Genomic DNA, 26,967 nt, shown 5'->3' on the forward strand with positions numbered 1-26,967 from the left:
CACACCTTTGGAAGAAAAATTAACTGAAGACATTATTTCGTTTTTCCGCTTTCGCATTGTTTATTTTATTTCATCAATTTGGTATGTATTTTGTAATTGTAATATATAGACAATTTTTCCATTGACGTACATACATACATCTGTTTATTTAGACATAATATTTATGTTTTAGCTTTCCTTTAATTTTTGCTTAATGCATATGCATACAAAATTTTAAATTTTCAACACAGTTGTTTTGTTTTTATAGTTTATTCATATTTTGTGTCATTTTAATTTCTTTTCCATTTTTTGGTTCTGATAACGCACTTGTTAAGGGTACTTGAGAGTTTCGTTGTCTGTTCTCCGCAGCTAAATCAAGTGCGTTAACTATTCGGGTGACCGAAGAACTATCTAATTTGAATTTGTTTTTTTGTCATATCATTCCTAATTTTAAAGAATTTGAAAATACATTATTATGCACTGTTATTAATATAGATATATATGCTTTAAATGGACACATGAATCAGGCTCTTGGTTTTTTATATATTTATATAAATTATATTTACTTTTCAAATCGTAATTCTTCTGCTTCTCTACCGAATATGAAACTTGAACTTCTTTTTCATCGTGTTTTGAGGTAGTTTGCTTAGTTTCGTTATGTATATAAAAGTTGTTTTCTCTGAAGCACATTTATATAAAGCACACACATTTACAATATCCGTAACATTTAGGTATACATTTTTTGTTTTTAATATATATTTAATATGTTAATTATACAATATTAAACACTGAGGAACTGTCGTGCTTATTTCAATGCTGCTTCGCCTTGAATTCTGTTTGCTTTACTCGATACTTTTTACACAAAGCCAACCTAAATCCTAAGCAACCTGACTTAAATATGATATATGCATATTGCATACATACTCTGTATTTTTGCTTGCGCTTGTACTTTGTGTGTGAGTGTATATATATGGGGTATCCACATGCCCGATGTATTTCTAAAATTATACATTTTAATTTTGAATTCTTATCACTTATGTAATGAGGTTAAGCTCCCAAGACATGAATTTGAAAACCCTAAAAACTGATGGCCAATTTTGTGTGTTGATTTAAATTTATGTGCGCTCAATCGGTTCTTTTTTATATTTGTTTAAGCCTAGGTTAACAACTACAATTTGTTATGTTCACGTGTTCATCGCTGTGTGTGAATCGAGTACCTAAGTTCTAAGTTTTTAACTTGAATCACTTTTGTATTTTGTATTTTCGTTCTCATTCTCGATCTGTTTTTGTTTCCCTCAGTTAGAATGTAGTTTTCCTTTCGAAAGTTAATTCTTTTGATATCAATTGAACACAACACGTTAAGCAACAAATAGCAGTAAGAAAGGCTACAAATAGTAAATGGAAAATAAAACGCATAAGAGGAGGAACCCGCCCCAAAGAACTACACAACAAAGAAAATTTGAATACAAATATCACAAAATTAGCATCGAAGCAGAGCAAAATTATTCTTTTCGATAATGCAAATTAGAATAAAACTCAAAGTTGTATTACTTTTTTGTTTGGTGTTTTCTTATATTTTTTTTGGAGTAGCCCGTAAGTGAAAAGTAAAACTGAAGCCTTGAAAATGTTTTCATGTGTGCCTAAAAATTAATAAATTATGTTTTATATTGAAGGTATTTCATATAAGAAAATTGTAGGGATAATAGAAAAACTTAAAATTATTTCATTCTCAGTTATAGAGTTCAAGCATGAATCAAATCTAAAAATAACATCCAGAAATAAAAGCATAAAAAGAGAAATTAAAATTATATCACCACGCATGTATGTATATATAAAGATAGTTAATAGCATATAAGTAAATTAATCAAGTTTCGCAAAACATTCAATTTCGGAAACAATCAAACTTGCTTTAACAAAATGGAAAACTTAAAAACGACAACCTAAGACCGTAATATATATATTGGATGAGGGCCAAAACAATTAGGATTACCGATAAATCTAATATGTAGGTAAATATGTTCTATATAAAAGCTCTCTCTCCAGATTGAGTTAAATGTAAAAACCTAAGACTAAAACATTGAACCAAATTATGCAGCGTTAATATAGCATTAAAAACTTAAACAGATAAATCGCAGTTGTATATAACTTAATTTTAAATGATTTTTAGCATTCCATAGTACTTCTTTTCCAATCGGATCAAATGAATTTAAGCCCTTATTCGTTTAACAGGTAAAACTTGTAGCGAAGTCCTCCAAATTCATTTGCTCATCTAACACTCCGTTTCTTAACAATCTTAAAACTTAAACAAAATTTTGTATTTTTACACTTTTCTTTTCAGTTAGTTTTGTGGTTGCCTCTTTCTTTTCGTTTTTTGTTTTTGTTTTTGTTTCTTTCTATTTGTTAATTTTGCATTTTCAAAATGAATTTTGTTTTTCTTTTGTTTACGTTTGCTTAGCTCTGGTTTTCCGGTTTCGGTGTGGTTGCAAAAATATATAAAATATAATCTTCTATTTCCAGCCATACAAAACATACAAAGCCCAGGCTCTTTAAATCACAGTTATATCTCGGTTATCAATATTATATCACTCAAGCAGAACAATTGAACAAAAAGTTTTGTTTTGAGGAAGGATGGAGGCTCAGCCAGGATAATTCTCGAGCGATTCCGATTTATCGTCGTCGGATCTTAAATTTGAAAGTATATGTTTCTTGTCTTCCACCGACTTGATCCATTTCGTATTCAATTGCCATTCTGTCACAGAATGTATTTTTAGTGGTTGGTAGTGAGGGTATGGTTGGTACTGTTGTTAGGACATTTAAGTGACTAAACTCGTTAAAACTAATCTTGATGGGCGGTTCGTTAGCTTGACATATTATGTTTTTGGTCTACGACGATTTGCGCAGCTCCTCGAGGCCTCCGTTCGGCATGCCACCGCGCATATTCTCCAGCACCTTATTAACGAAATCCGTTGAACCACCCGCAATGCGAATTCCAGCTGCAGAAATAAGAAAAATAATTGTAATTTGGTTTAACACAAACAGGTAGTTTACACTTACATGAGGCGGTGGCGTAAATGCGTGCAATTTGTTGATCCATCTCCTCGGTGGATTCGCCCTGATTCTTGGTGCGATTCTTGACGACCAAAGCCTGCTTAAGCTCGGCAATGCCATTGATGAGGCGCTCTGCAATACGAATGATACGAATTATTATTGTTTGAAACGCGTTTCATTAAAACGAATTTTTTACAACTACGTTTTAAGCTTTTTCTTTTATTTTTAAACGATATGGAGACATAGCTAACTTACTGTGTTCAATTTCAAGGCCGAAAAGCTTTATTTTATTGGCCTCGTGCTGGGCCTTCTTCTTCAGGCGACAGGCCCGTGAGGCTAGCTTGTTCTTCTCCTTGCGCGACTTTGGGCGCACATTGAAGGGCAGCTCGGAAACTGGGGTCATGTCGTTGATGGTGCGGCTCAGCTTGTCCAGTTCCTTGCCAATGTTGTGCAGTTTCCTGGCATTGGGGGTCAAATCGTTGCCATCACCCTTACGGGCCTTTCCGCTGTGCTGTTAATAAAAAAAGAAAGGGAAATAAGTATCTATAATACAATATTTAATTTCAAATCATTTTATGTACCTTGTAGACCTTGATGCCACGCACGGAGCAAGTGGGACTGAAGACGGGGTCCGTCACCTCGTTCAACACATGCGGATCCTCGAGCTTCGATTGAAAGACCAGCCTCTTTCCCTTAGGCCCCTTGGCCTGGACATTGTACTGCCAGAAGAAGCGCTCCTTGCCCTTGCTACTGGATAAGTGGTTCGGCGTCGAAGTTCGTGTCTCGTCCTCATCCCCAGATAATCCGTTATCGCTGCTAAAGTCATCATAGTTATCGCTGTTCTCGCTCGAATTGTCATCCTCATCGTCCTGCGAAAAGTCGATGCCATCCGGCGACAACACACTGCCAGTGCTCAACGAGGAGAAGCTCTCGGCCTCGGCCAGCGAGCCAGTGGATAGTAAATGCTGCCGCGGCTCACGTCGCATCCAAATGTGCTCCAAACCCAGGTGCGTGGGAGCCGATGAGCTGAGGCGACTCAGCTGTGAGCTCTCAGCGGCGCTTTGGTAGCCAAAGGATTTGCGCACACTTGATCCCGCTACCTGATTACTGGTATTTGTACTATTTCCGGATGCAGAACTGCCAAAACCACTGCTACCACCCGGACTCAATGCTGCAGATTGACTGAGGATCGAGCGCTCCGGTGGCGAGGACATGGGAAGGCCCTTCTTAATCAGTTCCTGCATGTTGCGCGACTTTACCATCTGGTACTGCGGACGATTAGCGTGCGGCGGTGGCGGTGGGGTCAATGGCGATTGGGAGGCCTGGCTGCCCGGAGAAAAACTGGCGGAGAGCTGCTGCTGCTGTGGCTTTTGGGGTGTGCTATGGTAGATCTCATACGGACTAGTGGAGGAACTATTCGACTGCTGCTGTTGCTGTGTAAGCGTAAGCAGCGTTTGCAACTGCGGCAGGCTGCCCACCTGGAGCTGTTGGTGGTTTTGTTGATTCTGCTGCTGCTGCTGTTGCTGCTGTAGAAGTTCCATGGGCGGTGCCACCAGGGCATCCTGTCCGTGGGTCTGCGGCGACAGCAGAAAATTGACACTTTGAGAGACTGTTGTCTGCGGCAAGAAATCCTCTATGTTCCCAATGACATCCAGAAAGTCGCCACCATTTAGATCGGATAAATCGGCCGCCTGGATCTCGGCCTTGTCGTTGGGAAATATGTAGTCATCGTCCAGGCTGAATGGCTCGTGTTTGGTGTGTATAATGGCACTGCTTATATCACTCCACATGGCATTCGAGTTGGGAGTCATCTCGTAGAGCAACTCATTTTGGGCAACGGCTTCCTGGAGCAGAACCTGTTCGCTGACCACGTTCAGGCTGAGGGTGTGCGAAATATCAGGTGCAAAGTAGCCACCACCGCCTGATCCGATTCCATTGCTGCTACCTGCTCCGCTGGTGTTGCCATTGTAGAGAGTGGAGTTCAGTGGTGAAGCTGCACTTAGGCTTACATCCTGCAGCAAGGTGGGTGAAAGAGAGGCGGCATCGAGGGCATCTAGACCAAAGTCCGATAGCTCCCCCAACGCCAAATGCGAGTGCTGCAGCTGCTCCTGTTGCTGCTGCTGCTGCTGCTGCTGTTGGTTGTGTTGGCTATGTTGGTGTTGTTGCTGCTGCTGCTGCTGCTGAAGATGATGCTGCTGGTGGGTCATGCTGGGTAGTGTGTGTAGGGGACTGGGATGATGTCGTGGTGTCTGCAAATCCGACTGCTGATACGGATGATGATGGCTCTGGTTGTGGTTGCTGCTGCGTGGTATTGTTATGGCCGTTGTACTTAGCATTACATTACAGGTATTTGTGGTACTGGTGGAGCAGTTGCTGCCGCTGCTGCTGCTGTGACTGCTGCTGTTGTTGTTGTTGTTGCTGTTATTATTACTGTTGCTATTAATGCTGCTGCTGCCATAGCCCGTGTTAATGGTCAACGTGGGCAGGGCCGCACCCACAACAGTGGAACCCAGCGAATACAGATCGTATTTGAGTGTGTTGCTGCTGCTATTGGAGCCGGTGTCAAAGAATTCCGATGACATGGGATACAGCTGATTCTCTGTCATTGTATTTCGTGGGGGATCCCACTCTGCTCTAGGATTGTAGCTACTTCTCCCTCTCCTTCTTCAGTTGGGCGCCCAGGCCCGATGTTTACTTGTGGTATCTGAAAGTAGGTAAACAAACAACGAATCAGACCAGTTAGTTGCATTCGAAACAAAGACGGCAGCTCATTAAAAGAATATATTATGACTTTTATAATGGCCAGACAACCTTGGCGACAGCCAGCATTCTCATTTCCATTCCCATTCCCATTCCCATAGACTGGTTACTGGTTTCCCAATGGCCACCGATTGAGACATTTTACTGGCAGCCCAATTCCGAAAGAGTTGGCATATGTATATGGTAAGTACCCCTGCAGCTGTTATCTAGCCGGAACCAAAGCGTTTACCCAGGCCAAGCCAAACCCAATGCACGATTATAATTGATGGGCTCTCACACGTGTTCAACAGTGGTCGGTCCCAACACGTGATCAAATCGATTCAATATCTACATAAATTGTGGCGGAGAACGGTAAATGGTTTTACCCGCAGTGCTAATAGGCTAAATCTGAGAATTACGACAAGATTAAATTAAGTCAGTGGTTTTTATTCGAAACTGGAACTTTCCCTATTCATTATCTTATAATCTAACCCCTTCGGCTTATAAACTAATATCAAAACAACAAGCTATTTTTCTGGAAACTGAAACGATAAACGCAATCTTTTGGCGTCTGAAGAATTTGCAAATCCAAAAGCCAACTCACTATTCACACTATTCAATGTTTGTTATTGTTATGGTTATCGCCTATTTTACGGCAAGCCGAAAAGGTAGAATAAAAAACAACATCGATAGGACCGGTCCGGTCCCCTTTTTTTCCCTCCTCTTGTCGAACACTTCATACTGATTTGGTGAACAACACATTTTTGAAAGCAAGAAGGCAGAGAAATCATCAACAGTTTTGTTTTGCCCATCAAAACAACAAATCGAACTCGCAAAAAAAAAAAGTATCAAAATAATTTGGGTGCTAAAAAGAAACAAGAAATGGCAAACTAAGGCAAAATTAGTAAGTCATTTTCGGGTTTGATTCGATTCTCGATCAGGTGAAAGGCCTCAGGGTGCGGAACCGATGGTGTGCCTGCTATTGTTGTTTTTCATTTTGTGGCCCAACTATAAATATTAATTAGTTTGTTTACAAATGAAAATACAACATTCTCGTTTTCCATTTAATGTTCATAAATCAAGAAAGAAAATTGCATCTAGTATAAGGGATTTGGCACAATATGCGCCGTGCAATATGGAAAATTTGAGGATATGGCGTTTAAGATGAGGTACAGCTTAATTAAAGGTAACCCGAAATAAGTAGGAGAAAATAAGATGGTTAAATAGGCAACCATTTCTAAGAGTTGATTTGTTTTAAGTTTTAAGCACCCCAGCTTTATTTAAGAACAATTACAATAAATTATCAAACCACAACCAACTCCATCTTTATCCCCTGATTGGCTTATCTTTCATTCAGGACAACCGATAAGTGAACACATTCCAGACGATAAGGCCGCCGTTTTACATTAGCCAGTTCAGATTTGAACTTTGTAATGCCCGGTGCCAAGACGTGAAGGTCACACGATGTGTACATACCGACGGTTTTATATGAAGGGTAAGGGGGTTGGGTTGTGGAGTGGGGAAGCCTCTCGATAAACAAGGCAAACACAAACTCTAACACAGACAAAATTCTACTTTTGTTAAGTGATATGCTTGTTTCTCTAGTTTCTTTACATTATTGCTATTTCCTCTTGAAATTATTTAATATTCGTCAAAGGTAGCTGAACGCGTTGAAGGCCAAACAATAAAAAAAGCGAAAAGCGAACCAAAATCCAAAACATAGGAACCGAAACCCGAATGGTGCGCTTATATATTATATACCCGCCAAACCGACCATCAAACATGGAAATAGACGCAAGGGGGCGAATAAAAAAAAGTTATTACAGATTGGTTGCCGAAAAAAAACAGAAAATCCCCAAGTGGAATCGTACGAAAAGTTGAAGAAGGCAAGCAAACATTGGAGAAGCACACAATAAAAGATAAACAAGCTTTTCTATATAATGAATAATACTATTAAAAATTCCTCACTCACACATATACAAAGAGTTAATAAACGCGAAATGTTTGGTGGGGAGAAACGCTAGTGAAAACGGGGCAGCCGCCGAACATCTGATCCAAAGCATCTGATATCGTAGGCAAAAGAGCGAGATTTTAGCCAAGCAAATATGAATATGAACACAGATATCTACAGTTGATTATCCCTATCGGGAACTTACTAGTGATCTTTTTGTAATTAATTAAAAGAACTTTATTTTGTTTTAAGCCGTACTTATTTGTAGTTTTTGATTTTTTCGTGACTCCATCATTTACCAACCACAATAAGTTTTAGATTATTTAAATGATATAAGAAATAAATAAATTATTTTAAGAATTGGTTTATATTTTTTTCTAATGAATATGATAGTTATAGTTCTACAGATCCTGGTTAAAGAAAAGGTTGTCTCTGTATAGGCTAGGTAAAGAAATTTAAAACGAATGGGATGCGCGTGAAGAGCATTTGGTAGATAATTTCAGTAAGGGGGTAAAGTACAAATTTCCAGTTCGAGCCGTGACCAATATGGATGTTATGTGACTAATCGCGAACAACGAAAGGGAAATGAAAATAAAAACAAATCCAAATGAAATTTAAGCGATATTATAAACACATGTACGGGTCGTACCAGCGTATTTCAACACACGATGAAATAATGCAATAATAATAACAATTACTGAGGAAAGCTGGCAAAAAAAAAAATGTTTGCGTGGCTTGCTATCAACAAATTAAGTGGAAGAGAGGCGGAGAGAGCACCAATGAGAGAGCTCGAATTTTAAGCAAACCCAAGGTCAAAACTGTTTATTTTTTATATTTTGTTTTGAATGTATAATTTATCGCAGAGTTGCCTTTGTTTTCAACTTACCCATACAGGGAAATAAAATAAGGTAGAGTTGTAAACAAAACGCGACGCTTGTAAATATAAAAAAGCTTTGCGGAGAGCGTGGGCGCTTTGCTTCTCTCTTTTTCTCTCTGGATCTGAGCAACATATGTTTTCCGTCTATTTGCTTTTGTCGCCATCTTCGTAGACTTTAGTTATTTATATAGGCATGTGTACACGTGTGTATGTAGTGTTTGTATAGGGTATATAATATTAAGCTTTTTGTAGCTTTGCTTGACTGACGAGTTTTGTCTGTTGTCGTTCTTGTTTTTGCTGGTTTACAAAAAAAATGGAAGCTTTTACATTTCGCCAGAATTTATACTAGATGTGTGTACTCGTGTATATGGGGGATTTCATGTGCTTGTTGATTACGCTATATACATACATACATGTACATACGGTTGTATAGAGCGTTCTTAAACGCAAGTCTACGAAAGATTGATGAGGAAATGGAAATTCTAACGAAAGGAAGGATCAAGTGCTTGTTCCAATAATTACTCATACGCCACGTTTAAGAAACTTGGTCAAGACTACTTATGCTTAATAAAATGTTATAATATCTTGAAAACTTTTAAATACCTTAGTGAACTGGTTTTCAATCTACAGCTTCAGAAATTCTATCATTTACTTTAAAAGAACATATGTATGTGTATTTAAATCGAGAACTGCTTTAAACAAAATGGAAATTTTTTTCTGTCCTACAATTTACCTGTTTTTTAAAATTACTACATTTAAAAAGCTTTAAATAGTATAAAAAAAGTTCAACGATCGAATTTTGTATAGAGAACCTACAAGTTTCTTTTTTTTTCACTTTCCATTGTACATATACATTTAACACGTTGCAATTAGATCCATATTGAGATTACGCTAAAACAGGCGAGCACGACACGTTTGCATTATCAATATAGAATTTAGATCGTAACGGAGACTAGCAAAACAAAAACAATAAACTAAAAATTAAAATAAAAACAAGGGTAAAAATATAATACAAAAGCCGCTGGTCGAGCGCAACTTCCGTTCCGCATTATCAATGGGTCAGTGGCAGTGGTCATTGCCTGATGCGGGGGGTTGAGGGGGCTAGGCTAGGTTTTCTATAATTTCAATTTGCCCCTTTTCCCGCTCTTCGCCCTCGGGTTTGTTATTGTCAACATTTGTCAACAACCGTCACATGTTCCGACAGCATGCAGTTTTGGCCCCTCGTTCTTTCTTTTTCACTTAGATTTTCCGTTTCCTTCTAACAAAAGTCTTTTCCTCAGTGGCTTACTCATAAGGGGTTTTAAAACTTATTTTTGTAAAAAATAAATTATAAAGAAAGTATAACTATCTATTGGAAAGTGCTGATGGAGGTTGCCTACCTTTGGGAACACATACATTTAATTTATCTTATTACCTATTACAATAAAACAAAACCCCTTGTCAGAATCCTGCTTAGCCATTTCTTTGTTTAGCAATTTGTGCAAGTCACTTTTACCTTTGTCTCTTTCCTTTGTCTCATTCTTTGCTCTAATTTTAGGAACACGCAATTTTTGCATGCACCCACACACATATAAAAAATAAACCCCTACACAACAAAGAAAATACAAATACAGTAATAAACAAATTTATGTTGAGGTAGCCTCAGAGCCAAGTGCAAGTTCTTTCGACTTATTTATAGTGCCCCCGTTTAGTGGGGAGGTGACATAAAAATTAAATAGATACACAGTACAACATTGGTATTTTTTTAAAAGATTTAAATGTTTTCAGTTCCTAATATTCTTCAAAACTATAAAATTTCGTGTTACAGCTACATATATTCAAAACAATTTTTGGTATTTAATTCTAATCTCACGATATCAGCAAAAAAAGGATTTTAATTTTGGTTCAGTGTACACAAATGTGAGCATGTTAGGTATTAAGTATTCGATTCTACCGTTTATTTAGTATTCATATGCCGGAATGTTTAGCATAGCATAGCGAATGTCTGGCAATTGATGATATAACACGCTCTGTCGCGTTCGGTTTTTGTTTTGCTTTTTGTTTTATACTTTATACTTCTTATACAAACAGCTGACGTAAATTGTAAATTGTTGTATTGATTGGAAGAGGAAGAGCGGGGCAAGGCATCGATCAGCGAACTCAGGGAAGTGAATATACGTATAGTCGTTGGAGGTGAGAGATCTAGGTTAGTATATAAGAATCGTATCAATTTACATTTAAAACCTAATTTCCATAGCTTAGCTAAGACTTTGAAAATCGCATAGAAAAGTTGAAATATGCTCAAACCTCCGTGAACTTTGAAAATGATTTACATTTCCCCAAAAAAACAGATTCTATCTTACATTTTCAAATTTGCTATCGAGTTTTTTTTTTGTAAAAGTTCTTTTCATATAATTATATTATAATATGATAGAAAACTTTAAAAAATATAGTCCATACCGAAACTTTTCTTTTATTTTTGCAGCCAAAATAAACATTTAAAATTAAATGTAATTATTAGCACTTCACAGTAATTAAACCAATACTTTCGAGTTAGAAATTCCAAAAACACTTCTACTCCCCCACGCTGATCGTCAGTTAACCACAAACCCCAACGAAACCAACCAATCAAGAAGAGTATATCATATTTGCTTCCCCACCGATTCGCTAATAGATAAATAATTAAAATCAATTTATATCGATTTAGCAGCACAAAAAGAAATTAGCACAAGTCGTCTGAATACTTAAACAAACAGTAGATGCTCTTGCTGAATAGAAATCAATAAGAATCGTGACCGAGTCTGTAGCTTTCAAGACCGATACTTCTGTAGACGATTAGTCAAATAGAAATGCATTTCAAAGGGTTCGAAAAATCGCGTCTGATGACGTCCGCTCTAGTCGGGGAGGAGGCAGGAACACGTGAGCCGACGGAGCGATTCTCGCGCCTCCTTATCGAGTGGCAAGGGACCCTCCAGAGGCGTCGGGCCGTCAGCTGTACCGCTGTTGATTCCGCCTCTTATCAGCCAACTGCCGCGTGCCGGCAGAGACGACAATGGGCTACTGATAAGCGATACGCTCAATGGGTCAGGCACTTGCAAATTTTCAGAGCTGTCCCCTAACTTTTTAGGGGTGGCGTGAATGGCGAACTTATCTTATCGAGCAGCCGCAAATGAAGAGATAAACCAACACGAAAGATGACAAACGTATGTTTTGTTCAGCGCACAAATATAAATAAATTTCGGTTCAGGAAGTTTACGCCCCCGCATGGTATATTTTTTGCTTGTTACCTAGTACGGTCCCTTCTACAAACTGACCCAAAAAAAAGGATCTCTCTGCGAGGGCGTTTATAAACACAAAGTATATCAAAGCACTTATGACTCATGAGCACTTAAAATTCAAGAGACAACGACAACAACAATTGATATAAATATGTATAAATGTGTTTAAATATTTTTGCTAAAGAAATTTCAAAGAAAAGCAAACAAGTTTGCTTAATGGCCGCATCCGCGGAACAGCCTCTGGAAAGATCACAAAAATCTCCTCCCAGCGGCAACAAAGAAAGTTGAAGGCCAGCAAAAGCAAATGACCGTATATAGACTATACAGTCAGCAAATTCAACAAATTATAATAAGTAAAAATCTTTTTCAAACAATCTGATTGAAAAGTAAACAAATAAGAACAAAAATGAAACCAATGTTTTATGGGGAATCAAGATCATGATGCAATAATACCAGTTTGATAGATCATCTTAAATAACTTTTTACATTTTGTTAATGTAAGCGCACAGACTTTATTTTCGACAGCTTGTAAATTAATAATGACACCGTTAATGTGTAAATAATTTAATTACATATGTACATGCGAAATTACTAAAACCAGTTATGATAAACACATCTACTGACAGCTGACTTTATAATTCTATGATAACAATAAATCATTATTGTTAATATTCTTTTGATTGAAGGCGAAATGAAATTAAGACACTGGTTCAATTAATAAAATAAAGTACAACTGAATTTGAGAAGAAATATAATTTAAATTACTCAAAAATCATATACATTTATCAATAAATGTTATCTCTTCAATGTAAAAAATACTTTCATAACCTCTAGGTAAACATGTATTATTAAATTTATTGTCCCGACCCTCAGTGAAAGTTTTAAGTAAATTTGTTTTCAAATATACGCCATATCAACACTTAAATCATTATCACCTCACTTAGCTTTGCCCTAATTTTTATTTTGAGTTTTTTTTTTTTTTTTCTAGCCAAATTTACAACTCTTATCGTTAGCCTCACTGTTGAGTCTCGTCAAGTACCAAAGAAATTGCTCAAGTTAATATGGCATTGCATCAAACTGATTTAGCAGTTGGATCCGTGTCGTATAAGTAATATTGTGGCGCCTAGAAAACTTAAAAACTGGCTATTTGCTTAGACGAGGGGTAAGAGGAATTGTTTCTGTTTCTTTTCTACAGTTTTAAAACTGAAGTTTACCCACCATATGGCTGCTTTTTAGGCTTTCCTATTTTGAAGTTCGTCACGTGTTGACGCTCATGTATTTATTTTACTTTATTTCTTGTACGAAGTCAACAGTTTTCAACCTTGAATTTTCGCACTGACACTGAACTCAAGCCGACCGAACAAAATTCAAATTGAAATCAATTTCAATTTAATTTTTTGTTGCCATACACAGCAAATTTTGTTGTTGATTTTCTTTTGTTTCACTTGTATCTGAGTGTTTGCCTCTGATTATTTGCACAAATGGGGAAAAAAGAAATAGACAGCGAACCTCTTAGAAAAAAGGCCTGAAAAGATTCATACTTTTATCCCACCAATTTGCTTGCCCCTTGGGGACCCGTGGATTTCCAAAAGATTATGTTGACGCGACAGGAAATGCTTAACTTGAGCTGCTATCAAGCCGCATATACAGTGTGCTCGATACATAAATAAAACTCGAATGTTTATAGGTTTATGTGAGCTGCTTATTTTATGTTTTTTGTTTGCCTCGGTATTGGTTTAGTTTTTTTTTTTTTTCGTTTTTGTGGGTCTCACATTTCAAAGGGCAGACTAGATTTTCATTTTAAAGTTTTCAGTTTCTGTTTTGGGGGAGAGTTTGTGTTTATGGAGCCCCTTTTCTGGCTTTAGTCAAATTTTTAATTGGTCTGTGGTCATAAATTACCAGTATGTCGGCTTAGAAAAGTGCCGAGTACATAAAAATTGTAATGCCTGCATAAAAAGTGTTGTGAACTTTACAGATTAATGTTAAATACAAGATTTACACGATTTCTTTCAAGAAACATTAATTATCTTCGATTTGTGATCTATTGATAATGTTTTTTGAAAGTTCTGAATAACTATTTTTTTTTTGGGTAATTCTAATCAACAATATTCAAATTTTTGGCGTTTTGGTTATGTGACAATATTATCCCAAAATATATTTGTTTGTAAATACAAAGATACTATTTTATTTACTTTAAGTTAAAATTAAGTTTATGAAGAACACATCTTTCTGTCTTATTCTAACTTTTTAATTCAGTTTTTACTTTGAAATATCTCTAACTTTCAATTTGTATCATTATTTATAAATATCTCTTATAAAGAATAACAAGATTATTTTGATAGCACATTAATTTTAATGTTTGGCTTAAACTTTTTCGTTCTGCACCACACAAAGATCGTCTATAAAATCTTAACAAATTTTGTATATGTTTTTGTGTATATTATTACCAACCTTATCTGCTTCTTTCCTTTTTACACCTCGTTGCGTATAAACAAGGCAGAAAATGATGCTGTACTGATTTGTTGTAAAAGCGTTTTTATATTACTTCCGCGAAGAATTTCAATTAAATGCACACAAATTAAACAGTCCCTTCTCACGGTGTTTACAAATTAATTGAAATTGTGTTTTTATTTAATTTTTCCTCATCCTCGTTTTCGCTTTTCGTGATTAATTATTATGCGTGGTGAGGAGGTCCACGTTTATATGTAAATTTCATTGTTATTTCATGCGTAAGTGTGAGTTGTTTTTTAACTGGGTCACACATGTGGCGATTAAGACGAAAATTTATTTATAATGAAGCACATTTTTAGTATATCATCCAAAGCACAATATACCAAACTAAACACTTAGTTTATATGAATTTTGATAAGGGGCAAATCTTATCAGCGGCCGCAAAAGTCATTTTTAATTTATTATTTTTATTATTCAGCTCATTTACTGCGGGTTGGGCACTCAATAATTTTTATGAAACTCGTTTCAAACTTAATGGCAAAAATTTACAACAAATTGAGATTAGCTTTGTTTGCTTTTTGGTGCCTTTGATTCGCGTTTTGTTGTCAATTTTGCGGTTTATTTCCGATTTTCGACCGAGCAGCTGAGCGACAAGCGAACAAATGATCGATGGAGGAGAGCGCCCCAGAGAGCGGATCCGAAGCTTTGGGGCTTTCGACTCTCTCCCTCTCGGTTTTTTTTTGTTGAGTGTGGGGTTCTAATAAGAATTTATATACATATATATGTATGTACGCATACAGCGCTATATGTATAATTCGGTAGAAAAATTCCAACGCATTCGTCAAGTTTGGCAGCGTTTATGTTTGCTGGTTTATTTATTTATGCAAATTGGTATAGTTTTTTCGTTGCCTCGGAAACTAGTTCGTTTAATGCGGCTATTTCAGAAACTTGTTTCTATAGGTTGCCTATGAAATCATGACAAACAAAACTATAACTATTTATATGATTTTGGGGTTTTGATTTTTGGGTTTTTCCTTTTATTTTAATTTTCACGGTACACGTACACTTTAATTTTTTTAGTTCTTCTTTTTATTTTGATTATCACACTTTGGTTGTGTGTGTGCTAGCCAATACACTGGTTTGCTGTTCTAATGTCTTTAGCTTTTAGTTGGCTTTTTTTTTTGGACTGCGCTCGTCAATCGTTCTTGACCGATTGATAAAAAGTGTGCAAAGCTCGGCGACAAAGCCAAAAAGCAGAGCGCCAAAAGCTCCCCAATCGCTTTTGTTTTGATTGTACAGCTGGAAGAGAGTACACAGAAAAAAAAACAGCTCTATTCAAAATCGGATATCATTGGAAATCCAACCATCTTAAATGAAAATGATTTTTCATTTGCCCAACTAAAATGTCAGCTTCTTCGAACATTGGTGTAAAAACAATACTACATATCTGGTAGTTTCTCCAAATTCTTTTGCAAAATCAGGAAATTAAGATAAATTCTTCTTATTTGTACAAAATGGCAAAACGTTTTCGAATGGATTGCCCGGACTTTGCTCACAAATTACAAGTTCAAAAATTAATCAAGTGTAGTAAATATTTTTATATCAAAGTTAAATGTTTAAAAAATTGTAATTGACATTTTTACAAATTCAATTTAACGGAATAAATTAAAATATACCTCGAATCTTAGTACATTTTTACAGTGTGGGGAGAGCAGCGTGTCAGAGCGCGGCGAAGCGCATGCCCCACCAGCATTTCCACTCACACAAGTAAGTCTGTCTGTTGCTTCTTTCACTTCCACTTTTCCATTTTGGAGAGAGAAAGAAGAATGGAAAGAAGAGAGACGGCACAAAAAGCTTGAGTACAGTCTGTTGTTTTGGTTTTTATTATTATTCTGCTTTTGGCATTTGATTATTAAATAAATTCATTTTCAAAGCTTCGCCGCCACTCTCTCTCCCTCTCTCTTTGTTTTGACGTCACTTTTGTTGTTTACTTCAGCTTGTTTTCCCTTTTCTTGCACATTCGCCATTGTTGTTGTTTTCATAGGGGTTTTTTTATGCAAATTTTTGTTATGAAATTGTCTGGCGCTTTGATTTTGATTTGATTTTATTTTTCGCCAGTGTAAAAATAAACTTGTTTACAACAATCGAAAAAATACAAAATACTATAAGTATGATGCCAATTGTAAAATTAAATAAAATTGCAAGCAATACAAATTAAGCAAAGCGCGCCCGCTTTTTTTTCGTCGCTGACGTTGCACTCTTTTTGCACCCGGTCTTTATTAGTTTGTTTATAACAAAAACAATCAAGATCGCAACCATATCAATTCAAATTCCGAATCATCTATCAGTTTGATTTGCTTCTGTATATGTACATACGTAAATATCTATATATTTTGCAGTTCTTTCCGTCCTTTTTCTTCGATCGAATCGTTCCATACTCTTTGGAACTACTTGGATATATTCAGCTGATGCAATTCGCCACATAAAAGTGTAATGCGATACAGAGTTGAGCTTAGCTAGCAATAAAAATGAGGGGAAAACGAAGCCTTAAGCGAATATGTTTGTTTTTTTTTTTTTTTTTAATTTAATTCTGATAATTTGTTAATTTAATATTTGTTTATCCTTCACTTTGTAATAAGTTATACTAAAATCTGTTTGACCTATTTAAATGTCATAAATTTTACATAATAATTGATTTTCATTTTTAATTTATTTGTTTGAGTCCTTAAACATTTTACTTAACAATTGTACATCTTCTTTTAAATCTGCAAAATGCAATGTCCCAAACCAATTGTTCTTAAGTCCCTTTACAAACAAAAAATACCGTTAAGGGCACTAAATGGGGAAACCAGACAAGAAGATGATCCTACAAATTCTATGAAATTAAATTGTACTAACACATGATGGACAGAAATGAAATACATGTACATATGTACTATGTACATTTGTATGTGCATACTCTTCTGAAAGGAAAATAACCAACTGACGCAGAAGTTTTTTGTTGTTCTGTCAGTAGCTTCTGTGGCAGCAAATCACAGCCATGTCCTTGAATATAAAATTGCGACACAGCTTGCAGAGGGAACGCCAAGGATACGTAGGGAGCAACAAGGATAACAGCCCGAGCCCACGCTCGACCAACCACCCAAACACCCAGGACAACAAAACACACATTGTAAGTTTACACAATTGCGGTCAAAGCATAAGCACAAAAAAAAAACAAAATTTATTTTTAAGATTCCATAAAAAATAAATAAATAACTTAGTTAAATTTTAGGGGCAGTATTCGAGCTAACAAAATTTATCCCAACAAAAACCAACACAAAAATAAAATAAAATACAAAAGTATCAAACAGTTTTTTATGTTAAAATATTATACATGTATGTATAAATATATTTTATAGTTTTGTTTTGGAAGAAAGTTTGAAAGTTTTAGGACTAAGGACTTAATCTTAACATTGCTGAATTTTTATTAATGGGAGAGAAGGAAGATCAAGCAAATTCTGAGTTTATTGTCATATTTCAAAAGCAATTTAAGCTAACAATTTTATTTTATTAAAATTATAATTAATGAAATTTAAATTATTAAATTAAATATTATTATTATTACTTTATTTAAAACATTTGAACAACGTTACAAACTTTAAGTAACAAAAATAATGTAAGATCAAAAAAAAAAAAATTTTTTTTTCTGACCTCAACTGTATGTTTTCCTGTTACTGGGGTGTGTTGAATGTTTTCCAAGGACGTGGGCTCCGGCATTTAAGTATTTACAAAATATATTCCCAATACCCGATGCCGCCTACGTAACCGAGTAGGATTAGTTATACCTACATATATAGATAGGTATGTGCCATAGGGATGCGTGGGCGGTACGATTCGAGTTTCATTGGATAGAAGCTCCATATTTTTACTTTCGCTTTCCTTTCGGCGAAGTTCAAGGCAGTGCAAAGCTTTGGAGACCTTGAATAACTGATGGCGTGTTTTTCTTCGTTTTTGTGGGCGTTGTCCTTCGTCGTTGCTTTTAATGGGCGTTTTCCACAGCCGACTGCTTTATGCAGAGCCGCGAATTTTCCATTCAGTTTGAGTTTCCCTAATTCAGTGTGCACCCCAAGGCATAAATAAACCTTAATTAATTAAAAAGTTTTGGGACCGCGTAAACCATTTTAAGTGTCCATCTGGCAACGCCCAAGGCGAGAGCTTTGCTTTAAGCCTTTCCCTAAGCTTCCCGGTGAAAGGCTTTCTCTGGATTCCATGTTGTTTTTGTTATGAACGAGCGGAGACACAACAAAATGCCAACCGCAGACTGTCAAGGACAAGCCAAAGTGGGCGAAACGAGAGGATTGTAGAGATACAGAGACAGGATTTATCCTTCTGGACCCAATTTCTGCGTCGTAATTTTCCAGCACAGCATGGGGAAAACCCCCCGGAAAACCCACCCCCATGGTTTTTTTTTCCCATTTTTGTGGAGGCCAGCCGGCTGGTGTGTACACAAAGCTTGTTAGTCTATATACTGATGCAGTCCTTCCAGATCACCCCCAAACACCCACTCCCTTAGAGACGTTGTTGTGACGCGTATCGATTTGTTTATGTTTATCAAATGGAAATTGGCACAAGGAGCGCCAGACGAGGCACCTCGTTTCGAGGGCTAAATAACAATGGCAAATATCTTCACTCCCTCTTGCCAATTCCCACTCATGTGTGAGTATTATATATGTTTTTATTCTATTTTGGGCACCCTCAAAAATCATCCAATTCCCTTACTAGCAGACGAAAAGAGGTGGAAACTAAATTATTAACTCGCGCTAATTTGATGGACTGTTCAAACAAAGGTATTTGAATTTCACAATACTACTGAAAATCTTTGATTATGATGGAAATAAAGCAAAAGCCCTGGTATATTGCTGAATGATATCATGAGGTACTTAGAGATAAATAAATTGATATCATTAAAAACTCAAACCATTCCTGCTACATTTCTTTAAAAAAATTTTAAGCCATTCAGTATTAAAGCTTAAATTTAAATGAAGAATCATTTCATGGTGAATCCTTTTTAACCGGAAATCGTTACAGTTGGTTAAACGTGATTTCACTTGACTTTGATGAGCTATATGCCTCAACACGCTTAAATAGAACGCTCGCTCACATGCACACTGCATGTGATAGAAAAAGCATTTTGCAATTCGCTAGCTTGTATAAACAATTTTTTTCCTCATTTTCTTTCAGTTTTTTATTTTGCTGATTTGCAAGCTTCACGTTCATTGGCCCCAACAGCAACAACAAAAGTGTAGAAAGAACTGATAAAATATAATAACAAAAATGTATACAAAAATAAGACTGACAGCGCTTTTGGCAACTAAGCATTTTGGTGGTATACTAAAGACCAGACCATTGACTCTGCTTTCCCAAAGACCAACTCAAGTCAAGTTCAGGGCCAATCGGCTGCTCTTTACTTATTTTTTGTATATTTTTTTCCTTTTCTTCTTATTTTTGTGGAAAAGCGTGGTTAAGCACTGTCATTATCTAATATTGTGCGTCACCGTGTTGACAAGTAAAAGTAAAACTTGGACAAAGCTCAAGTCTAAATATAATCAATTGGTAATATTGAAATGTCCAAGAAGGTTCTTGTAATAAAAATATTTTGTTTATAAAATGCTTGACCTTAAGAGAACTGGACTGTATTTCTTAAACTTTTTTGTTTAGGAAACAAAAAACCGAATATTATTTTACAATACATACCTCTAATTACTTTTGCAGTTTTTCGAAATTTAATTTATTCAATGCCAACCTGGAAATGAAAACAAAGAAATCGAATTTAAATATCAAAGCTAAATATACTTTGCAATTTTACGTTAAAAGTACAAAGTGCAGAATGAGTGAAGCGGACTAATGGAGAACACAAATGTGCGCGAAAAACAAAAATAATATTTAGTTTTTGTATATGAATAACGTTTAATAGCTCGGCTCATTGATTGCAGACGTCGTCGGCGATAGCAGATATGTATATACATTATTCGTATATATACATAAATGCATGCTATATGTTTGACAATGCGGAAGTTGTTGAAATTATAACAAATCCAAAGCGAAACAAAGAGAACTGCAGACGGGCAGATATAAAATGGTTGCACTCTGTCTGTCGAGTGTAAGTATTTGCAGTTTAGCAACAAGGCAGCGGGACATGGCTCGTGTCTATACATATAGGCAGATATACGTATAAATTGCCGCCTGTTATCTGCCTGGCGCAATTAATGGATAGCACTTTGACTACAGACAAGGTTAAAGGCGGCAGATACCGACACTGATTTACTCCATATCCACACAATGACAATAAAGGACTATTGGTACGGTTTTAATGTAGGAATGATAATTTTGCAAATATTTCAACTTAACAAAGTGTAATATTTTGTTTGACTTTAGAGTTCCTAAATAAATAGCAAAAATTTAGGACATGACTAATTATTTTACCCAACTAAATCAATATCAGACCAAAATATATATTTGAATAGCAATAACTTATACTTAAGAATATCAGATTGATATTTTTTTATAAAAAATTATCCAATCTTTAATATTTTTCCGTGCACTTACGTGTGGTATAAAAACGGAATGGCTATTAAAACACGGCTCTAAATGCGATTAACGAAAACAAACGGTGCGTAAGAAAATCGCGGTAAAGTTAAAGGCGAAAACTTCTACTTAGAGCCATGCTTGAACAACACGATCCTAAGGATTAGGCAACAAAAAACGAACAACGCGACCGAGGGAACCTAACAAACCGGAAAACGCGACGCGAAGGACGAATAACGAATAACGAACAACGAAGAGGACTACACAGCCGACCTGTCCGGATTGCACTCGATAACTGTGTCAGCCTCTGGCAGCGGAATGCCTTGAGAGTCGCACAAGAACCAGGAGGCTCTAGCTCTCGTCTCAGGTTGCGAACCCTCCACCAACGAAATGCGGGAGAGTAGAGCAGTATCCTTAAATATCCCGGCACAAGACGCGAAGATAGCTGGGGGGTGGAAAGACCGCCGAAAAGTAACCCTGAACCACCAAGGATATATCGCCAAATCCACTCTCTTCTTCGCGTCCTTTTTTTTTTCCTAGACGATTTAACTTTTTGTTTGGCCATCAAACGACGCGGGGTGGAAAAGCGCTGGCGGCAAGGAGTTTTATTCCATGAATGAGTGAGTGAATTTTCTCCCACCGCTGAATTATAGATGCCGGGGAAAACGTGGATAAGCAACCAAAAAAAAAAAAAAATAGAAAAGCAACAGAAAAAAGTACAGTAAAACTGGGAATTGATTTTAGGAAGAACGATTTCAGGGGAAATCCATTAGTAAAGTTCATTAAAACTGAAATATAGTTTGGCTTCACTGGAAAAGTGTTTGGCATAATCGAATTTCAACATATATGTTCGCATAGTAAACACGAAAAAAAGTACATTAAAAAGTGTTATTTAAATAAAGCTAATCCTTAAATTTTGATTTATTTTTGTCATATCTTTCTTTCGTATAAATTTTTTTGTTTTTACCAACAATTACTTAGTTAACATACAAGTAAAGTTTGGTAAATTCAAAAAATCTTTTTTTTACTTTTATTCCGCCTCAGTTCCCTTTGGCAATTTCCCCTATTGCATTTTCCACACTCTTTAACGCTCAATTATATAGTACATCGATTGAAAATGTTTGCCGAAACAGAAATTCAAATGGATATGGAAATTCTGGCGACAAGCGGCGAAGCAGGCGATTAAAAAACAGTTTATAAATCATCGATGTCACTGGCAGCTTGTACCCTCATTCCCCCCCAGTTTTCCTTCCGATCAGCTTCAGAATTGTTATATCCCCCGAATCTGCATATGGATGGCAGAAAATTACATACTTAACTGTGGGTTGCCGCATGCAGTTCTTAAGAATGGGTTGCAACCCTCCTGGAAGATCCATTCGGTTCCGTTTCGTTACGATTGCTTTTTCCTTACGGGAAAACTCATTTCAATTATTATTAAAATTTCCTATTTACATTTCTATTGAAATGGTTGGAGAGAGAAGGGGAATACCTAAAGGGGAAAGCGCACCTAAGTTACTAACAAAACAAACCTGAAGAATGAAAAGATTTGGAACTGTTTTTACTGCCAACGTGAAAAATTGGGAAACTATAAAAGTAGCATAACTTTAACTACCAAGGGTAGTTAAGTCGCTACCATATCATTGTCTTGTTTTATTGTCCCGAATCCAAAGCAGATCTCTTCGAGCTGTCTTCGTTTCCCCCCGAAACACCAAAGTTAATGTCCTTTGATCCATATGCGTGTGCTTTGTTCGAAAGCAAACTGGAATTTGAAATTTGGCATTCGAGTAAATAACAATAATAATAAGAGACTCGGGATGCTTTTCATGCTTATCTAGGGCAGCGGGTTGTCTCCTTTCTGAGTCCTGTTTTGGTTCCCCTCCATTGTCTGTCTTGCAAAGTTCTGCAAGCAGCTCGGTAAGTAGAACAATCTTAGAGGAACAAAGGCGCTTGATTTATGGTTCAAAGCTGGAGCATAAGGTTGAGTTTCAACTGGTTGTGTACAGGAAGCGTTTGAAAAGGATTTCCCCAATCGAGGATCATCTAAGGTCAGTTTTTGGTACATGCAAATAAGTTTTAAAGTCAATAAGACTTTATATGACTAGGGCATTAAGAAAAGGTTTTGACAACTTCTAGCGCTATTAAGAAAGAAATTATATAATATAATGTAAAAATTCAAAAGTCAATATCTGCTTTAATTTTTGTAAACATTTTGTGAAATTGTAAAATTTTACTTAAATTCTAATATTTTTATATTTTATATTATTATTTTTTTTGTAAGTATTTAAGTATTCCTTTTAATTCTCTATTTATTATTTTAAAACTGTTTAATATTCATTGTGACTAACGCAATAAATATAAGCTTGTAGCATTAAGATGTTAATAAATAAAGTGAAATGAAAAAATTATTTAATAGTTACAAATTTGGAAATATATAAGTTATATGTTTAAAATGTTTTTTTTTTATTTTCTTTATTTTTAAACGTTGTACTTATCCTTTTTCTATAGCAGTTAAAACATCCTCTCGACGTTTATTTATAATTTTAATGATCCTTTTTAAACTGAGGATTGGATTTCACTACGGTACTTGAACCCAGCTTAAAATGTAATTATAATCATCAAATCTTTCCATATATGTATGTATAAACTCTTTAGTGCTGACTCATCTCGACACCACTTGATGATCCGAACTCTGAACCCAGAGATGTCATAACAAGAATCTTATTATGCGGATGACAAATGATCCAAGGAGACTAAATTTTTCTTCAAGACGTTTCATAAAAAAACTTTTCCGAAATTTTGATGAATTAACCTTAATTTCCTGTGTCAATGGCCGGCGGCGTTTTGAACCTAACACTTTCTTTTTTTGCCTCGGGCTGTAACGAGTTCCTCTGAATGGATCCTTTGTTCAAGGATTTGCACGTGTGCACAAATTAGCAAAAACTGGTTACAAGGCATTTGCCTTCTGTTTTCCGATCGAAGAAAAGTGGAGAAACTAGTTTTTCCAGCGGGGCGCTTTTACCCAGCATTGTTCTAAGAGGATAACGTTCACAAAGAAGGGAAAACCAGATGGGCAAGGAAAATTATGAAAATTCCATTGTTTTCCCTCGGGTTATTTGTTGGCTTAGCGGGGTGTATTACGGGTCTTTCCCTCACGTTTTCTCTACCAGCTTGAAGTCGGTGAGGTAATAATTAAGGCATTAATATGGAATCGAAAGAAAATGTAATTTTGCCATAAAAAAAAGCTGATTGGAAGATTTCTCCTTGGCAATCCAGTTTCAGCTTGAGTTCCTCCACTCAGAAGCTTCCCTAGCAACAACCCCATTTTGTGACTCATTAGAAATCCCGAACTCCGGACACGTGGTGCTAAGGAAATTCCATCGAATCAACCGAAATGAAAATTCCTTTCCATTCAACAGGGCTACAAACAAAGGGAATTTGAATAACTTCGCCCTCCGTTGTTCCATCATGTAAAGGAATTAAAAAACGCTTTAAAGCGCCCGATTCACAGAGCCAAAATTTCACACTGAAAAAAAATATATACCAGGGTAATAAGTTTCTTACCATATATTGTACATTAGAGCTAGCCCATGCATCAAAGATAATTTTTTTGATCAGAGTTTTAATTTACATTTTCTTCCCTATATATATTATATTCTCGATCAGCATCACCTGATAAATTATTAGGTCTGTTATATCTATCATATTTAAGTACTGAAAATTATTTTTCTTAAATAAATGTGTGTAAGTTTTTATTAAGGTTTTTCGCCAGTGCTGAATGCAAACCAACCCCTACGATCCAAAGTGTGGACCAAAGGGGGAGGATCAATCTCAGGATTGTAAGGGGTGCACGAACACACGCACTCAGCATGGGATGTGTGTAAATTTCTAATCCATTACAATGTCATGTCACTAGGTCCTTGGAAGCACCCCGATTGGGAGGAAAAAGCCAAGGAAATGCACAAGGAAGTGCCACGAACAAGGGTTGAGCTTGCTTTGGGGGTTGTTTTTGGACCAGCGAAGGTCTTTGAGGTGTCTTCGGCTTCACCTTCATTGCTTTTAATATTCTAAGGGCGGGGAGCTGTGGTCCAAAATCCCCAATGATGATCAAGCCCCTCTCATACATCCATATGTACATGCATACATATATGTACATATAATAAAAAAAATCTTTAATTTACTTTATAGTTAGGAAAATGATTGTTTTTGACCAAATTTAAACGAGTTCTTTCTTCAAAAACATGATATGGCTTTGCATTAGCTTAAGTTGTGTTTATAGTAGGTAATAATAAGTTTAACCATTGAAGGTCCTAAATAATGTATAACTAAATAAATAAAATCCAGTTCAATGGGTTTTCGAATTTAAAGCATGGTTGATTTGGCCAGATTAGGGAATTAGATACTTAGTTAAAAAGTTTAAGGATTGACAGACAATCGAAAACACAGTGCTCATTCGATGCATTATTAAATATTAATATTGTCTTAATATAAAAATTTTAAAATCAAGTTAATGGTCTTTCGAATTTTAAGCAATGTAAATTTGGCCAGATCGATTGATTAGATAATAAGTTAAAAAGTCTTAATTTATTTTATTATTTTGCACATTTGTATTTGAGTTTGTAGGATTTTATAATTGACTTTATTGTTTATTTGTTTAGTTAAAATTTTCGATTTTTAGAAAATTTAAATAATATAGCACTTTATTGTTAAAGGGAAGTTTTTGTTAAAAACTATTGATTTAAACAGCACAATCACGAAATTAATTTCATTTGTATTTGTTTGCTATTTGTTATAAAACCAAAATAATAATCTAAGAAATTGCAGCTAATGCAATGTAAAATATGTACAATAAAAGCAGACCACGAAATGGCACACAAGGAATTAAGGAGACGGAAAGAGAGGGGGTAAAGAGGGAGTAAATAGCAGTGTCATGAATGAATACGATGTGCGGAAGTGTGTATGTATGTCACGAGAAAGAGACGGGGCAATTGCTGATTGCGGTATTTGCATCCCGCCAAGAGCGAGCGAGATGTAAGCTGCGACGAACGACAGGCGCGTGCATGCGCCAAATGCCTGATTGGAATGGTACATTTCTACACGTTTGTGCAGCTGGAAAGCTTTTCGCGCCAATTTTGCGCCAAGAAAAGTGCAGCTCAGCAGCAACAACAAAATCACAACAATCAGCACCAGCAACAAACAAACAGGTTTTTCATCGGCTGACCGACAATTTCGGTTGAAGGCGAAGGGCAAAACCAGCTAAAAACCCACCAAAATTCACAGATAAATGCAGGCAACAACAAGTTTTGGCTTTTGTTGTGGTTAAGAGCGTTTTATGCTAATTATTGGAGGCGGGGCAACACGCACACCAACACAATCCCCCCCTCCCCCTTCTCCGACAACCACTCACACATACACAGTTTGTTACGCTTTGTTCGCTGTAACGAATACAGCAACAAAGCAAAGCAGAATCCCCATTTACATACACACTAATGCTCAACTGCTTACAAGGCACAAATTTTAGAACGCTTTAACCTCGAAGATAACGTTGCTTACCCGATTAGGTTTTATAGCCAGCAGACGGCACGCACTTTAAATTACCCAATTATAGTAAGTTTTCCACAATTCAAACAGTTTATTTAGTGGTTTTTAACGATTTTTGAGGAGCGACAAGCAGGTCGCAGGTGTAGATGAAGACTATTTACCATTCGCTTTTGCTCCGCTATTCTACACACAGGGTTGCATTGCGCGGGAAACCAGTGTTGAAAGTTGCAAGCAGATTGGTTGTTAAAATGGCGGGCAGTTCAAACCATTTACCACCGATAACAATAACTATTTTGACTAATTTTAGTTATTTTAACTTTTAATTCTCTAAACATCCCTATCCGTTAAATTAATGTTAACATTTATTTATATTTATAATTTTCTTTAATAAGTAAATTAATAAATTTAATCAGATGCAGACAAAACGAATTTTAATTACGTTAATTTCTTAAGAGGTTATAATTATTTTTGAATTTACCAACAAACTACAAATATTTAATTTAAAATTTAAATCTCAATAATACTGTTTTAAACAAATAAATGTCAGTTGTGCCACCCCA

At 36.1% G+C, this 26,967-nt stretch overlaps 1 protein-coding gene across 3 annotated transcripts; it reads right to left on the reverse strand.

Moving 5' to 3' along the window:
- Positions 1–131: 131 nt before the first annotated feature.
- On the reverse strand, positions 132–26,559 carry LOC128263384 (protein CREBRF homolog). Of its 3 annotated transcripts, none has more exons than XM_052998528.1 (6): positions 26,420–26,559; positions 20,039–20,087; positions 3,609–5,731; positions 3,283–3,538; positions 3,034–3,159; positions 132–2,972 (listed from the first exon to the last, which is right to left on the reverse strand). In XM_052998528.1, exons 3-6 carry the CDS (start codon positions 5,631–5,633, stop codon positions 2,863–2,865), a joined length of 2,517 nt encoding a protein of 838 aa, XP_052854488.1. In that variant the 5' UTR covers positions 5,634–5,731; positions 20,039–20,087; positions 26,420–26,559; the 3' UTR covers positions 132–2,862. The 3 variants fall into 3 exon arrangements, with proteins under 3 accessions (XP_052854488.1, XP_052854572.1, XP_052854407.1); XM_052998612.1 differs by lacking the exon at positions 26,420–26,559 and adding an exon at positions 20,891–21,252; XM_052998447.1 differs by lacking the exons at positions 20,039–20,087; positions 26,420–26,559 and adding an exon at positions 14,303–15,531.
- Positions 26,560–26,967: the final 408 nt, after the last annotated feature.

This window comes from Drosophila gunungcola, chromosome 3R (assembly GCF_025200985.1).
Source record: "Drosophila gunungcola strain Sukarami chromosome 3R, Dgunungcola_SK_2, whole genome shotgun sequence".
Classification (NCBI taxonomy): domain Eukaryota; kingdom Metazoa; phylum Arthropoda; class Insecta; order Diptera; family Drosophilidae; genus Drosophila; species Drosophila gunungcola.